Source organism: Anomaloglossus baeobatrachus, chromosome 2 (genome assembly GCF_048569485.1).
Source record: "Anomaloglossus baeobatrachus isolate aAnoBae1 chromosome 2, aAnoBae1.hap1, whole genome shotgun sequence".
NCBI lineage: Eukaryota > Metazoa > Chordata > Amphibia > Anura > Aromobatidae > Anomaloglossus > Anomaloglossus baeobatrachus.
In genome coordinates this window covers 87,723,543-87,740,635 of record NC_134354.1, presented here as the reverse complement: position 1 = coordinate 87,740,635, position 17,093 = coordinate 87,723,543, and the positions used below count along the sequence as shown (strand labels likewise).

General features: G+C 42.2%; 1 protein-coding gene across 1 annotated transcript in view; it reads right to left on the bottom strand.

The window, feature by feature from the left end:
- Positions 1–311: 311 nt before the first annotated feature.
- DCBLD2 (discoidin, CUB and LCCL domain containing 2) overlaps positions 312–17,093 on the bottom strand; it is a 135,200-nt gene continuing 118,418 nt past the window's right edge. Inside the window, exons 13-15 of the mRNA XM_075335143.1 lie at positions 14,985–15,034; positions 13,199–13,324; positions 312–6,708 (exon numbers count right to left, since the gene is read on the bottom strand). Coding sequence (XP_075191258.1) covers positions 6,272–6,708; positions 13,199–13,324; positions 14,985–15,034 — 613 coding nt within the window. The 3' untranslated portion in view covers positions 312–6,271. The remainder of the gene's footprint in view (positions 6,709–13,198; positions 13,325–14,984; positions 15,035–17,093) is intronic.

Here is a 17,093-nt window from a genome sequence, read left to right as displayed (position 1 = left end):
TGGAATACAACTTTAGAACACAAAAAACTAATAAATTGTAAATATGTAATACAATATGTGATTTTTTATATATATATATATATATATATATATATATATATATATATATATATATATATATATATATATATACACACATACACACACATATACACACATATATATATATACACATATATATACACATATATATATATATATATATATACACATATACATATATACATATACATATATATATATATACATATATATATATATATATATATATATATATATATATATATACACATACATACACACACACAAGATATATAGGTAATCTACTGTATATGACATATTTACAATTTATTACAGTTTGTGTTCTAAAGTTGTATCCAATAAATATATTTTATGTTCTATCCAAATATCTTGATTATTGTATCATAAAACTTATTAAATGTCTGATGTTCACATACAAATGTTCATGTATTACAATACATTTTTCACCTAACTATAAGCAATATATGTCGGAGTCGAAGGTTTGGTTTACCGACTCCACAGCCCTGGTTCATTGTATGGTAAAAAGTAAACTGGCAGCATTATTCTCCATGTCAGTAACATTATGGCAAAACCAAACTTTCATAGATTTTTTTTTCATTATCATTACTTTTTATATGGTAACAAAAAAACCTGGAAATTTGAGAACAAAAAAAATTGTGTTACCATTGTTATTTTTCTGCCAATTGAGCTGTTTTTTTTTTTTTTGCGGGGGTGGAAAGTGGAAAACTATTGATCCGAATTTGGGGTACCTATGATGTTTTGATCACTTTATATTTTTTAGGGAGCTGTGGTTATTCAAAAATCACAATTCTGGCATTTTGTTTTTAATTTCCTTGCAGCATCTAGCGTATTGGTTAATTTTATATTTTGATAGACCAGACTTCTACAGGTGCCATGTTGCCAAATATTTATTTTATATATTTTTATTTTTAATGAGGCTTTTTTAATTTTTGCGATTTAATTTTTTCTATTTTCAAAGACTTATTTTTCACTTTATTTTTTAGCCCTCTTATGGGATCTGAACCCTTTGACCCATTATACAGTACAATGCAATATTGTAGTATTGCAGCATATAGTGTAAATCTTGGTCTCCAACTGAGCACAGCCTAAGGCTCAATTTCACAGGACTATCAAGATGGCAGTGACAGGGGTCTTTAGAAAACCCATGGCTGTAACTCATTGGTACCCCACAATCATGTAGTGGAGGGACAAGCGGCGACAATGTGTGAGAACTGGTAATCCTCACATTTTAACAATGTTACAGATTTACAGTTGCATGTAAATGGCTAACAGCAGCGATCGAAGCTATATAACTGGCATCAGATGTGTGTGGTCCTGATCCTCCTTCCCCATGCCATCACTCCTGCAATGACGTACCTATAAGTAATGTTGTGCTAAAGGGTTAATGTGTCAACTTGCTGATCCCTGGGGATCACAATATTGCACCTTCGGTGCATTCAATGTCAATAGGACTGATAAAAATAAAGCGCTAAGCCATAATGGCAGTCCCACTGAAAAAAGTGACCACTTGAGTAACTATGAGTAACTTTTACAAAGTGTAAGATTTTCTTAAAGGGGTTGTTCAGGCATATTCTTCTGACATTGGCAGGGATAGATGCAACCGTGTGTATGATGGTACAGCTGCCAGGGCGATTTTCGACCAGCATGTACCGTCCTAATACTTAGACTAGAATCTTTCTATGATACATATGGGGCATCAGCAACAATACCACCCAGCAGGTGTCTCTGGGGTACAACCCCTTTAAGGGTCTCGTTAGTAATTCAGGCAGAAACACTGGGCAGCTGAAGCACTGGAAAATTCTGAACTCACATCAAGTTTTCCTTTTGGACAGTCGTGATATATAAAGCCAGTGATGGCTTAGAAATACAAAGGCCCCGATTCATTATTGCCTTTGTGCCTGTTTTTTTTGTCTCGTTTTGTGTTTTAAGCTTTTTTTTATTTCTTTGCACCCAATTCATTATTCTATTTGTGCTTTTTTTTTATATAGGCTTACCTGTCTTTTTTGTAGTTTTTTTTCTGCTTTGTGGGCGCAGTTTAATGATTACAGAGGTTTATGTCTGATTCATAAATTATGACTTTTTAAAAAGTTGCAAAATTTGGTGCAATTTCACTCCAGTTCCCTCCCTGGTGTATTTTCGAGTACACCACAACTTTAAAGCAAAGGGAGTTCAAGTTAAAAAAAAAAAAAAAAAAGACAGCAAAAGTAAACAAAAAAAACCATTTTTTACTTTGCCCCAAATTTATAAATTGCAAAGTGCCATTTTGATAATATTGGCACCAAAATTATCAACTAATATACCACAATACAAAAAGGGAAAGTGACAAACCCCACAAATGATAAATTGGGGTCTTAATGTTATTACCACAAATTACCACATGGTTGGGTTTTGTAATGATTTCTGATATGTCTGACTGAGGGAAAAAAAAACTCTGATTTATAAAGACCACTATGATATGATAATCACAAACTGACTACTAGAAAGTTGCGTTTTCCCCCCCTGTTCAGCTCGTCATTTGAGATTATCTAATTGCTAAGGATTGTCCTGCCTGGTTGCTAAGGATAGTCCTGCCTGGTTGCTAAGGATAGTCCTGCCTGGTTGCTAAGGATAGTCCTGCCTGGTTGCTAAGGATAGCCCTGCCTGGTTGCTAGGGATAGCCCTGCCTGGTTGCTAGGGATAGTCCTGCCTGGTTGCTAAGGATAGTCCTGCCTGGTTGCTAAGGATAGTCCTGCCTGGTTGCTAAGGATAGTCCTGCCTGGTTGCTAAGGATAGTCCTGCCTAAGAACAGTGTTCAAGAGTAAATCCATAGCAACCAGTTTTCCTCTGATTACACAGCTCATAGGGACTGCCCTTGTTTTGAGGGAAGCGGCACGATTATATCCACATGCCACCAAACATCCAAACAAAAATCTTCAAAATACGCTAGCGAAATCCTAGATTAATAGGAAATGGGGTGGATCTAGAAAAAAATACTAAAAAGATCCTTGTAATTCCAAATGATTTTGTACAACCGCTATGTTATGGTAAAATGACAATAAGGGATGGGGTGAGCAAATACTGGGAGTTATAGTTCTTCAAGAAATAGATCTAGTGTGAAGACGATCACACCGTCCCTGAGGAAAATAGATTAATTTAATCTTATATAATCTTAACCGAAAAAAGCGCTTATATGAGAGCTCGGAAATGATTCATTTCAAGTAAATATCCTCAATATCCACACCACCCTGCACCTCTTTGTGCATTCTTTGCTCTTTGAGCAGTTTTGTGCCCCAGTTATAAAAAAATAAAAAAAAATGCATTTGTAAAAATTAGTGCAAAAACAAAAGAAAAAAAAAGTGAAAGGACGAATCGCAACAACCAGCTAGTTTGCAGTTTTCATTTTGCAACTTATGCAAAAACACTTGTGTTTTTGGTGCGTTTTAGGTCATTTATTTATTTATTTTTTTTTTAAGTGAAGTCAACGGCTGGAAGGGCTAAAAAAATACACAAAGAATTGACAAGCTGCAGAATTCTTCTGCACCCAAATCCGCAAGGAAAAAATAAGCAAGATGCGCACAGCACTGCTGAATTCTCAAGGACTTTGCTGGTAAAAGGATAGACATGCATTTTTGTCACAAATCTGCACCAAAAACGCAGCGTGCGCACACAATGTTAAAGGTCAGCACTAGAGCACTTGTAAAATGAGGGACCAAACACAGGAATATAAAAAAAATTCCCTCATTAAATAGTAATAAAACTAATAGTTGTTTTATGCCAATGGCGCCAACTTTTTGAAATGTGGGCATAAGTTGTGCCTACTGCTGCCAATAGAATCACCATCATTTACGCCACAAAATTAGTAATCTTGCAATTTTCTCATTGGTCAGTCGGACTATTGTAGACTGGAACTTTCCTTCATGAACAGTTTTTAGGAGATTCCTCAGATGCAGGATTACTCTGGCAGATAAAAGCTAGGCACACACAGGATCCACCAGTCACAATAGGTGAGGCGACACCTGACCCTGCTGCCTCTCCCCTCATAATGAACCTTTGCACACGTGCCTAAGATGCTTCAATACATAATACAGGGTTAGAGTCTGTTCATTGTTTCTAATGTGGATGTGAATTTCCCGAAGGAACAGGATAAAGGAGTCTAAAAAATATCTGTGAAGTTTGCAAAATATATAATTTTTAGCAAAGGAACAAAAAAAGTGTCATAAAATGACCTATTGTTTAAAAAAGGTTTTCGTGTGAACTTGCATATATTTTTTTTTAAATTGGCAAAAAAAAATAAAATAAAAAGTAATCTCGCACTTTTCTCACTGACCACACAAGCTATTTTCAACTCTTTTGGCCTTCATACATGTTAGACTAGTAGTGGCTCAACCTGTTGATATTGATGGTTGACCAACGATGGTCTAATGTGCTTTGGAGCGCCAGCTGACTGATGAGATGTTGACCATGCATGTCCGACGTATAAGTTGGCGACTTTCTCAAAAAATGCTCAGATGTATGGAAGAGTTGGCTGAGATGTCTGTCAGCCAAACAATCAGCTGAAGCATTGTTTGGCTGACTGCCATCTGATGTGTATGGCTCGCCTTACTTCCGGTCCTTTCAGGAAGAGCTTACAGCAGGTACCTTATCATCAGAGGCAGGATTACAATGAAGTATAACACCTCTATATAAAATGATAACACAGGATCCACAATTCACAATAGCTGACCGTGCACATTACAAAAAAAAAAAAAAAAAAACTAAAATTAAAATTTAAACACAAAACCCAGAATTAATCATTTTCTGGTGACACGTTCCCTTTAAGAAGCGTACGAGAAGAGCATTTAGTGCATGTAACCCCAGTGGACTCTGGATCAAGACTAGATTACAATACGACAGTCTTTATGAACTCTCTCCATCCCCCTTCCCCATTTACCCCACACAGAAAATGCTTTTTTGATTGTAACTTCATGAATACAATATACAGCTAGTGAGTCAAAAATCACCATAACTAAGACAGTCCATTGTTACCCTGGAGGGGCAGATTCCTACTTCTACTATTAGACAAACTTTCAAAATCAGCTCCTCCGTTGAATCGAAGCAAAATATTTTCAACGAGTGACCAGAATTTACGAAATCTCCCCGGTTTGCCTGAACAAAAAAACTGCAGCATTTCTGTGGACGTGATACGTAAGCGTCCATTTAAAAAAATTGGTGCAAACAACTGCAACTGTGATCAGGACCGCTAAGAACTTGTGAGTCATAAATTTCATTCTTCATATAAAGAAATGGTTGGAACGGCCATCGCAGACAAAGCTGTGGTCACGGACAACATACAAACTCCAGAGACGCAGAAAGGAAAAAAAAATTCTATCACAGCATTTTTGAGTGTCAAGCGTGACGCGCACACAGGAGGGCCGGCATTATTACTGTCCGAAGCAGAGCGCACACAGGAGGGCCGTATTATTACTGTCCTAACCAGAGCGCACAAAGGAGGCCCGGCATTATTACTGTCCTAAGCAGAGCACATACAGGAGGGCCGTCACTATTACTGTCTTAAGCAGAGCACACACAGGAGGTGCAGCATTATTACTGTCCTAAGCAGAGCACACACGGAAGGTCCGGCATTATTACTGTCCTAAGCAGAGCACACACAGGAGGTCCGGCATTATTACTGTCCTAAGCAGAGCACACACAGGAGGGCCGGCATTATTACTGTCCTAAGCAGAGCACACACAGGAGGTGCAGCATTATTACTGTCCTAAGCAGAGCACACACGAGGGCCGGCATTATTACTGTCCTAAGCAGAGCTCAGTAGGATAAACAGGCAGTAAATAAATATTGGAACTTCAGATCCTGCGTCTGTAGCAAAAAAGGTAATCTGAAAACATAAACCTAAATTAAATAACAAGAAATGTTAAGTGGGAATCAGCACCAGAAACACGTTTTTTTTTTAAAGCAGACCCCATGACCCCTGATGTGGGGAACCATCCATGAACCAGCGTTACACGTCGCGCACGTCTTCCGCACACAGCGCCCTCCCGCTGAACTTGCATATTTGCACAGGAGATTTGGTTAAGTAGTTTAGTGTTTCTGTATAAAGCTTGTGCACAGTGGTTTGAACTTTGATTTGTGACTACAATCTACTTATTTACGGACACACGATGCAATGTGCTCATACAAAATAAAGCCATTTTGTTCAAATGAATACATACAAAAGTCTATGCGTCTCCATTTACACTTCTGGAGGTACATCTTTGCTTGCTGTTGGCTGTGGCACCTGATAAACCGTCTCTTGCACCGCGGATGTCCCTGGCGTCACTTTTGGCGTGTCATATAGTACCTGTGCAGACGAGGAACTGTCTGTCCTAGACACAAGCTTGTTGTAAGTCCCTACTAGTACAGGTGCCTGGCTTGCTGCCCCTTTAAAAGTAGAAGTTGAAGGCAAGCACATGGTCCCGGCAGGATGTGCAGACATTTCCATGATGATTGGTGTGGCATATTCCGGCCCACTGGTCGGCAGCGGCTCCGCGTAGGCATGGTAAATGTCCGTGTCTGGGGAGTTGTAGGAATCCAGATCGGCATACCCACCCTCTTTACTCTCCTCTGGTTTAAAGGTTGATCTCTGATGCAACGTGCCAACTGCTCCCCCGACTAGTGGCTGGGCGTATTCTGTAAAATAAAGGAGTTTTAGGTTTTGTTTACAAAGAACATACATAATTTTAGAAGAGACCTGCTCACATCAGATTGGCACCACACATTTGTGACTCCAACAGAGGTTCCATCTGAACTTCCCGGAAATTGGGATTTTGACATGCCCCAAATAGAACAATTTACTACACCGAGGCACAGTCAGTTTGTGCTCAGTCTGGCCTCTTTCAGTAGAGTTAGCCATTTTTTAAGCGGTCACAATTGCATTTAGACCAAGTTTTTGTGTCCACTTAATGTACACCCCCAGAATGGAGCTCCGACTGAGGACAAAGTCGCTCAGTCTGCCTTATTAATAGTGAATAATCCCTCTCCTCATCTCAGCTGAAGACTTTGCCTCTTTCTTCAAGGAGAAGATCAAAATCATCAGACGAAGCTTTGGCCCTCAGTTCCCCCAGCCCATCCACATAACCACCAAGCCATCCTCCTCCATAACCAGCTTCTCCAACATAACAGAAGACCAGCTCTCCTCTCTCCCCTCCAGATCACACATCACCACCTGCTCATTTGACCCGCACCCATCCCACCTTATCCCCAACCTCACCTCAATCTTGATCCCAACCCTAGCCCATCTATCCAACCTATCACTAACAACTGGTGTCTTCCCCTCATGCTTCAAACATGCCTCCATCACACCGATCTCAAAAAGCCCTCCCTTGACCCAGCCTCTGTGTCCAGCTATCGCCCCATATCACTTCTTCCCTATGCCTCAAAACTACTGGACTAGCATGTCCATTTTAAACTGTCTTCCCACTTCTCCTCCTGCTCCCTCTTTGACGGGTTACAATTTGGCTTCCCACTTCATCATTACACCGAAACTGCTCTAACTAAAGTCACTAATGACCTACTAGCTGCCAAAGCCAAGTGACACTACTCTGTCCTCCTCCTCCTGGACCTGTCTTCTGCCTTTGACATCGTGGACCATTCCCTCTTGCTACAGATTCTCTCATCTCTTGGTATCACACACTTGGCCCTATCCTGAATCATTTCATATCTAACGGACTGGACTTTGTGTCTCCCTCTCTCACACCACCTCCTCATCTCATCCCCTATCTGTTGGTGTCCCCCAAGGTTCAGTTCTTGGACCCCTGCTATTCGCCATCTACACCTTCGGCCTGGGACAGCTCATAGAATCCCACGGCTTTCAGTATCATCTTTATGCTGATTATACGCAGATGTACCTCTCTGGCCCTGATATCAGCTCCTTACTAACCAAAATCCAACTATATATGTATGCTATTTCATCCTTTTCTGCTCAATTTCTAAAACAGAATATGGGGAAAAACGGAATTCATCATCTTTACATCCGGTGAGCCGATTGGAGGTGAGAAGGCAGCAGGTGAATAGAGTGAAACAACGAACATTAGCTATGATTTTTAAAGTGTGGGATAGGGGCAAAGTTTTTCAAAATATGTACGGGCCTACGGAGTATTGGCCGCTATGGCGGAACCCGGATTTGCAGGAAATCCAGAAGCTTGTAGGATTTTAGGGATGGGAAGATAGAGGAATCAGCCTGGTGTCCCATATTCTGCAAAATATTGTTCTTAAAAGCTTTGAGCACTTGCAGACTGAGTTTCATCTGCCACATGCATTATTTTTTATCAATATCTACAACTACGACATGCACTTGAGAAGCAGGTGAGGTTGAGTCATGTGAATGTGACACATAGCTCCACGTTGAATAATTTAGTTACATCTACTTCCTCTAGGGATCTTATATCTGCATTATATAAAAGGCCCACCTGCCCACCTAGATAGATATCCGCTAAATGTCAAAGGTAAATGGGAGCAGGATTAGGGCCCCTTAGCAGATGGCCAGTGGACAGATGTACTAGAACAGATTCCTAGGATGGCGGTTTCGGAGTGTCAGAGGTTGTCTCAATTGTTTCTCATTCACAAGGTGTACAAGATACCCAGTCTCTTGTTCAAGATAGGACTTAGACCAAACGCACAATGTGTCAGATGCGGACAGGATGATGCCATTTAATGCTTGTAATATCGGAGTGCGAACATATTGGAGAATTCTTGAAGCAAACTCTGGGACTCGTAGAACAGGTATTTCATATTAAAAGTACAACCTATGCCCCGTATCCGTTGGGAAATTGGACCCAGATTTCCCAACAGCTTTGGATATATCACGTATTCTCTACCAAGCAAGGAAGCTGTTGGAGTACCATTGGTTGGACCCCTCACCCCCGACTATTTTAGAGCTCAAAAATAAGATGACTAATGTTCTTCAATTAGAAAGAGGAGTATATGTGAAGAGGAAAGAATTGGGTAAATTTTATAAGATTTGGCAGCCATGGATGGAGGTACCAGGCCTCCACTCTAGTGCGTTATTTCAGGATGACACGATGGACAGTCTTTTGCTTTGCTTGCAGTGATTGCAGTTATTATGGAGTCGGAGGTGAGGCTACTGCTTATGTCTCAATAAGTCCCTGGAGGTCGCTACAATACGAGGCATTGGGAGGAGTAGCTTGATGATCAGGAGGGAAGGGGAGAGATCGACATGGGTGGGGAGATGCCATGGGGTGACAACCCTGGACAATGATTAGTAAGCTGGGCAGGGTTTCTGCTACAAAGCTTTATTTTTATTCTTTTAATTTAACAAACTTGGAGTGTTTTGTAGGCTCTTTCTTGAAAAACAAAAATAGTGATATGAACCAGTCTATAGAGATGGACCTGTTATTTTGAATAATACTATGGTACTCAGCTCAATATGATATAATTGTGTATGTAATACAAAATGTCTACCCTTATTTATTTTATTTGCCCTTTGTTTTGTGTTTTAATAAAAAAATGATCTAATTAAAAAAAAAAAATTATAATTATACCTTACTCTACCATTCCACTTGACCTATCTATCAGTGAATGGCTTCTCACTCTCCCCAGTCCTGTGTGCTTGCTGCCTGGGGCTAACTCTTGGCTCTGCTCTTTCCTTCAAGCCACATATCCAAGCTCTTTCCACCTCCTGCCAACTCAAACTCAAAAATATTTCCCGGTTCCGTACATTCCTTGACCAAGAATCTGCAAAAAACACTAGTGCATGCCCTCATCTCCCACCTGGAGTACTGTAACCTCCTGCTCTGTGGCCTCTCTTTTAACATGCTTTCTCCCCTCCAATCTGTCCAAAACTTTGCTGCCTGATTAATCCACCTGTCCCCCCCGCTATTCCCCGGCCTCGCCTCTCTTCACTGGCTTCCCATACATCTGTGACCTAGTCTCCCGATACTTACCTACATGCAACCTCCGATCTTCACAAGAATTCCCTCTTATCTCCTTTTCCCACAATTGCATACAAGATTTCTCCCATGCCTCCCCATACTCTGGAATGCTCTACACCAACACATCAGACTCTCGCCCACCATGGAAACCTTCAACAGTAACCTGAAGACCCACCTCGACAAGCCTACAACCTGCAGTAACCCTCTGTCCACAATAGCATCGCACAACCCGCTTTACCCTCACGTACTGTATCCTTACCCTTCCCTGTAGACTGTGACCCCTCGCAGGCAGGGTTCTTTCTCCTCCTGTACCAGTCTCTACCTTGAAATGATCACGATTATTGTACTTGTCACATGTAAAGCACCATGGAATAAATGGAGCTATAATAATAAATTGGGGGCATGTCAATCTTTTTTCTTCTGCCATTCAGAGAGAACCCTGACTGAATCACAAATTTGTTGTTTAAACATCATGTGAACAGGCCCTTACAAAAACATATGACTTGAATGCAACTTTTTTTCCTTGACACACAAAAAAACTGTGTATGTGAATCTTCACCACAAAAGGACTTTGGTGTGATAACATAGTTACTACAGAATTTAAAAAGAAAAACAAACTTTTGACCGGTTATTTACACCTGTTCCCATGTAGAGGTTGGTGCCGTGTTGTAGTAATTGTTGCATGGCTCTCTGCCACAATACATGTAAATGGAAGCTTCACAAGGCTATTTAGTAGACTATGGCTGAAAGCCTAGAAATCTAATGGCCACTTTTGCTCCAGTTACCTTTATTTCGGTTTTCGAGCTTGAGATCAAATGACATATAAACTAGTCACAAAACGTTAGGGATATTTGGCTTTTGGGTGAAATTTATGTAAAAACGTAAAGAGTTCCCGCTACAGTGATATTTGATCATGAAAGTAGGGCAGTTAAGTAGGCTCATGCTATGGGGATTTAATAATTTCAAACAATTTATTAAAACCAAACCCAACAACAGTGGTGGGGATACCCCCACAAAAATGTCTCAATAAGTTGTCTTGTTGGCTTGAGCATCAATTACAGTGTAACAACAAAGTCTTCTGCTGTTCACAAATTGAGTTATATTGTCTGCGGGGGTATGGCATCCCAATCTTCTAGAAGGGCGGCCCACAGGTCACTGAGGTTCTGGGGTACGATCCTCTACACGCCAACTCAGCAGATCCCATAGGTTTTCTATGGGATTCATATCTGGAGAAAGTGTAGGTCTCTCCATTTAAGGTACCCCTGTCTCCAGCAGCCGTTCTCTAATGATGTGGCCTTAATGAGCTGAAACAGTCATTCATAAAGATGAAATTAGGCCTGTGATGTTCATGCAGAGGCACAATAACTGGATTAATGATGTTACTCCAGTAGTAGGGTCTTGTCATTGTACTATTCAAAGTGTAGAGCAGTTCTGAATTGACTAGACACACCGGCCCACACTGTAAAACCACAGGGTTGTCTGGTGACAAAAGAGGCTGATGTATCGCTCTCACCTTGATGTCTCTAACATCGTTGGTGGCCATCATTTCTGCTAAGCATGAATCGACTCATCAGTGAACAGCACTGAGGCCCACTGATCACTCGTCCAGCAAGGATGATGCCTGTGCATGGTGGTGTGGTCAGGTACCTCGCAGGTCATCTAGCACGCAGGCCATGTTGATATTAATGGTTTTGAATGGTCTGACGTGACACTTGGGGGGCATCTCACCAAGCTTAAATGTGCCATGAATTCTGTGGCATTCATCATCTGGTTCCGAAGGGCATTGTTCACAATGAAGCGGTCATCAGTGTGGCATCTGCCCAAACCTGTACAACCTGCTGATGACAGTCTGACACTCTAAAGGTACCGTCACACTAAGCAACATCGCTAGCAACATCGCTGCTGATGCACAACTTGCTAGCGATGTTGCTTAGTGTGACATCCAGCAACAACCTGGCCCCTGCTGTGAGGTCGCTGGTTGTTGCTGAATGTCCTGGGCCATTTTTTAGTTGTTGCTCTCCCGCTGTGAAGCACACATCGCTGTGTGTGACAGCGACAGAGCAACAACTAAATGTGCAGGCAGCAGGAGCCGGCTTCTGCGGACGCTGGTAACCACGGTAAACAGCGGGTAACCAAGAAGCCCTTCCCTTGGTTACCCGATATTTACCTTCGTTACCAGCGTCCGCCGCTCTCAGCTGTCAGTGCCGGCTCCCTGCTCTCTGCACACGTAGCTGGAGTACACATCGGGTAATTAACCCGATGTTTACTGTGGCTATGTGTGCAGGGAACAGGGAGCCGGCACTGGCAGTGTGAGAGCGACGGACGCTGGTAACGAAGGTTAATATATCGGGTAACCAAGGGAAGGGCTTCTTGGTTACCCGATGTTTACCGTGGTTACCAGCGTCCGCAGAAGCCGGCTCCCTGCTGCCTGCACACGTAGCAGAGTACACATCGGGTAATTAACCCGATGTGTACTGTGGCTAGGTGTGCAGGGAGCCAGCACTAAACGGTGTGCGCTGGTAACCAAGGTAAATATCGGGTTGGTTACCCGATATTTACCTTAGTTACCAAGCGCAGTATGCTTCCACGTGTAGCGACGCTCCAGCGATCCCTGCCAGGTCAGGTTGCTGGTGGGATCACTGGAGCGTTGCTTAGTGTGACATCTCACCAGTGACCTCCTAGCAATTTACCAGCGATCCCTATCAGGTTGTATCGTTGTTGGGATCGCTGGTAAGTTGTTTAGTGTGACTGGGCCTTAAGCTCAGAGGCCACTTCTGTCTGAGAACATCCTGCTTGAAGCCTCACAATGATGAGGTACTGCTGATCAATTGTTAGGTGTCTTCTTGGACTCATGATGTCAAAATGTGAACAACATGATGAGGAGAGCTGTTTAAATATCAATTCTAATTGAACCCCAAAATTTATAGGGCTATTCATGGATCAAACAACACCTGTTGTGAATTTGGCCATTAAGCTCCTTGTTAGAGAACAGCAAGTTGTGCAGAAAGTCCTGAAACATTGAACAGTTGGACATGAGCATCCAAAAGTTTAGAGAAGGTCACATGACTTTCACTTGAAAAGGTAAGAGGGCATTTTAAGATCATCCTGAAACTTCACCAGAAAGTCAAATATTCTGAATGTTTTGCAAGTGTAATACTCAAATATATTCTACCTGTGAACCTGAGGAGCATTGAGGTGAGGGGGATGGTCCACCCTGTGGAGAGCCCTACCTGCTGACATGGTGGTCATCTCCCTTGTTCTCAGACGGCTGACTTCACAGTTACTGTACCTCACCGGTGTCTCCTCGTGTTCGGCTGATTTGGCAGGTAGAAATTGCTTCATCCCCTTCCACCAGCCTGCAGAAAATCAAGCCAAAGATATATAAAAAAATATAAACCAAAATAGATTATTAACACCAACACCAAACTATGTAGGATACTAAAAATGGACCTCGATAGTCCAATATTACAAAATGATCTGGATAAGATCTCAGAATAGGCAGATACTTGGCAAATGAGATTTCATGTTGATAAATGTAAAGTAATGCACATAGGATGGAGTAATTGTATAGCTGCATATACATTAAATGGAAGTAAACTCGGACTACAGCACAGGAGAAGGACTTGGGTATTCTGGTTACAGGTAAGCTGAGCAGCAGCAAACAGCTTGAGCTGAGTGAGGCTTGATGGAGAGCGTTTGTGAACAGCAGTTTTCAGCTCTTTCCACAGATTCTCGATTGGATTCAGGTCTGGACTTTGAGTTGGCCATTCTAACACCTGGATACGTTTATTTGCGTTATGTTTGGGATCATTGTCTTGTTGGAAGACAAATCTTTGTCCCAGTCTCAGGTCTTTTGCAGACTCCACCAGGTTTTCTTCTAGAATGGTCCTGCATTTGGCTCCATCGATCTTCCCATCAATTTTAACAATCTTCCCTGTCCCTGCTGAAGAAAAGCAGGCCCAAACCATGATGCTGCCACCACCATATTTGACAGTGGGGATGGTGTGTTCAGGGTGAAGAGCTGTGTTGCTTTTACGCCAAACATATCGTTTGGCATTGCATTGTGCTCAAATAGTTTGATTTATGTTTCATCTGACCAGAACACCTTCTTCCATATGTTTGGTGTGTCTCCCAAGTGGCTTGTGGCAAACTTTAAACAACGCTTTTTATGGATAGCTTTGGGAAATGGCTTTCTTCTTGCCACTTTTCCATAAAGGCCAGATTTGTGCAGTGCATGACTGATTGTTGTCCTATGGACAGACTCTCCCACCTCAGCTGTAGATCTCTGCAGTTCATCCAGAGTGATCATGGGCCTCTTGGCTGCATCTCTGATCAGTGTTCTCCTTGTTTGAGATGCAAGTTTGGATGGATGGCGTGGGTCTTGGTAGATTTGCAGTGGTATGATACTCCTTCCATTTCAATATGATCGCTTGCACAGTGCTCCTTGGGATGTTTAAAGTTTTGGAAATCTTTTTGTAACCAAATCCAGCTTTAAACTTCTCCACAACAGTATCACGGACCTGCCTGTTGTGTTCCTTGATCTTCATAATGCTATGCTTTAAACAGAACACTGAGACTATCACAGAGCAGGTGCATTTATACGGAGACTTGATTACACACAGGTGGCTTATATTTATCATCATCAGTCATTTAGGACAACATTGGATCATTCAGAGATCATCAATGAACTTCTGGAGTGAGTTTGCTGCTCTGAAAGTAAAGGGGCTAAATAATATTGCACGCCCCAATTTTCAGTTATTTTTTAAAAAAATTGAAAATAAGCAATACATTTTGTTCAACTTCACAATTGTGTCCCATTTGTTGTTGAGTCTTCACCATAACATTAAAAATTTTATCTTTATGTTTAAAGCCTGAAATGTGGGAAAAGGTTGAAAAATTCAAGGGGGCAGAATACGTTCGCAAGGCACTGTAGATATACAATTGATAAAAGATGTTAAATACATAGTGGCGTGATGTACAGATTTCTAAATCCGTATTCTTTCTGGCACACTTTACCTGCACGGTCCCAGTAAGGCAAGTCGTATGTTCCTTCTGTTTTCTTCTTTCTGATGTGAGATAAAAAATGAAATCGTGATGAGAATACTTTGCTTTGAAAACATTCTATTTAGAATGTTAATTTTTAAAATGTTAAATGTTTCTGAAAACAAAATTCTTTATCTCTTGCTTCTATGCGACGTAAAACTACGTATATATTTTTTTAATTTATAAAAAAAAAAAATCTCAAAAAAAAAAAAAGTCATTTTTTAGCTTTAAACAGTAAACATTTTAAGGCTGCTTTCACACTACGTTTTTACGTTTTACGCATGTCCTGAACTTTTTTTTTAACGGAAAAACGGATCCAGTGCAAATGCGTTTTCATTTCAATGCATTTGCAATGGAGTCGCGTCAACATGCGTTCACATGCGTTTGCGTGCGTTATAGTGAGGATCCAGCGACTTGCAGTTTTTTAACTTTTTTCAAAAATGCTACTTGTAGCGTTTTTGAGCTGCGTCCAAATACTGCAAATTGCTGGATCCTGACTATACTGCACACAAACGCATGTGAACGCTGGCATGCAGATAGTCAGGATCCTGCTTGCTCTACTGAGCATGCCCAGAAACCAGCCTCACGTGATCAGTCTCTCCCTCTCTCCCCCTTCCTCTCCTCTCTCTCTCCCCTGCCTGAGAGCTGCGGAGGCTCGTAACCAAGGTAAACATCGGGTAACTTGCTTGGATACCCGATGTTTATCTTTGTTATGTGTGCAGGGAGCCCGGCTCCTAGCAGCTGCGGAGGCTCGTAACCAAGGTAAATATCGGGTATCCAAGCAAGTTACCCAATGTTTACCTTGGTTACGAGCCTCCGTAGCTGTCAGATGCCAACTCCCAGTCTGTCACGTTCAGTTCCCCTCATTCCCGATCACATGACTCCAATGCCCGCCCATAAACTTCAAGTGACAGGATCCTGCAAAATAACACTTGCGTTTGCATGCGATTTTCTTTGTAAAAACAGGATCCGCTTTTACAGCAAAGAAGGGAATTTTGTTACTTACCGTAAATTCCTTTTCTTCTAGCTCTTATTGGGAGACCCAGACGATTGGGGTATAGCTACTGCCCTCTGGAGGCCACACAAAGCACTACATCAAAAGTGCAAGGCCCCTCCCCCTCTGGCTATACCCCCCCCGTGGTATCACGGGTTCTCCAGTTTTAGTGCCAAAGCAAGAAGGAGGAAGCCAATAACTGGTTTAAACAAATTAACTCCGAATAACATCGGAGAACTGAAAAACCGTTCAACATGAACAACATGTGTACCCGCAAACAACAAAAAAACATCCCGAAGGACAACAGGGCGGGTGCTGGGTCTCCCAATAAGAGCTAGAAGAAAAGGAATTTACGGTAAGTAACAAAATTCCCTTCTTCTTCAGCGCTCTATTGGGAGACCCAGACGATTGGGACGTCCAAAAGCTGTCCCTGGGTGGGTAAAGAAATACCTCATGTTAGAGCTGCAAAACAGCCCTCCCCTACGGGGGTGTCACTGCCGCCTGCAGGACTCTTCTACCTAAGCTGGCATCCGCCGAAGCATAGGTATGCACCTGATAATGCTTGGTGAAAGTGTGCAGACTGGACCAGGTAGCTGCCTGGCACACCTGTTGAGCTGAAGCCTGGTGACGTAATGCCCAGGACGCACCCACGGCTCTGGTTGAGTGGGCTTTTAGCCCTGAAGGAACCGGAAGCCCCGCAGAACGGTAGGCCTCTAGAATTGGTTCTTTGATCCATCGAGCCAGGGTGGCTTTAGAAGCCTGCAACCCCTTGCGCGGACCAGCGACAAGGACAAAAAGTGTATCGGCACGGCGCATGGGCGCCGTGCGGGAAATGTAGATTCTGAGTGCTCTCACCAAATCTAGCAAACGTAAATCATTCTCATACCGGTGAACCGGATGAGTGCAAAAAGACGGTAAGGAGATATCCTGATTAAGATGAAACGAGGATACGACCTTAGGGAGAAACTCCGGAATGGGGCGCAGCACTACCTTGTCCTGGTGAAACACCAGGAAGGGAGCCTTGGATGACAGAGCTGCCAGCTCAGACACTCGCCGAAGCGATGTGATCGCAACGAGAAACGCCACCT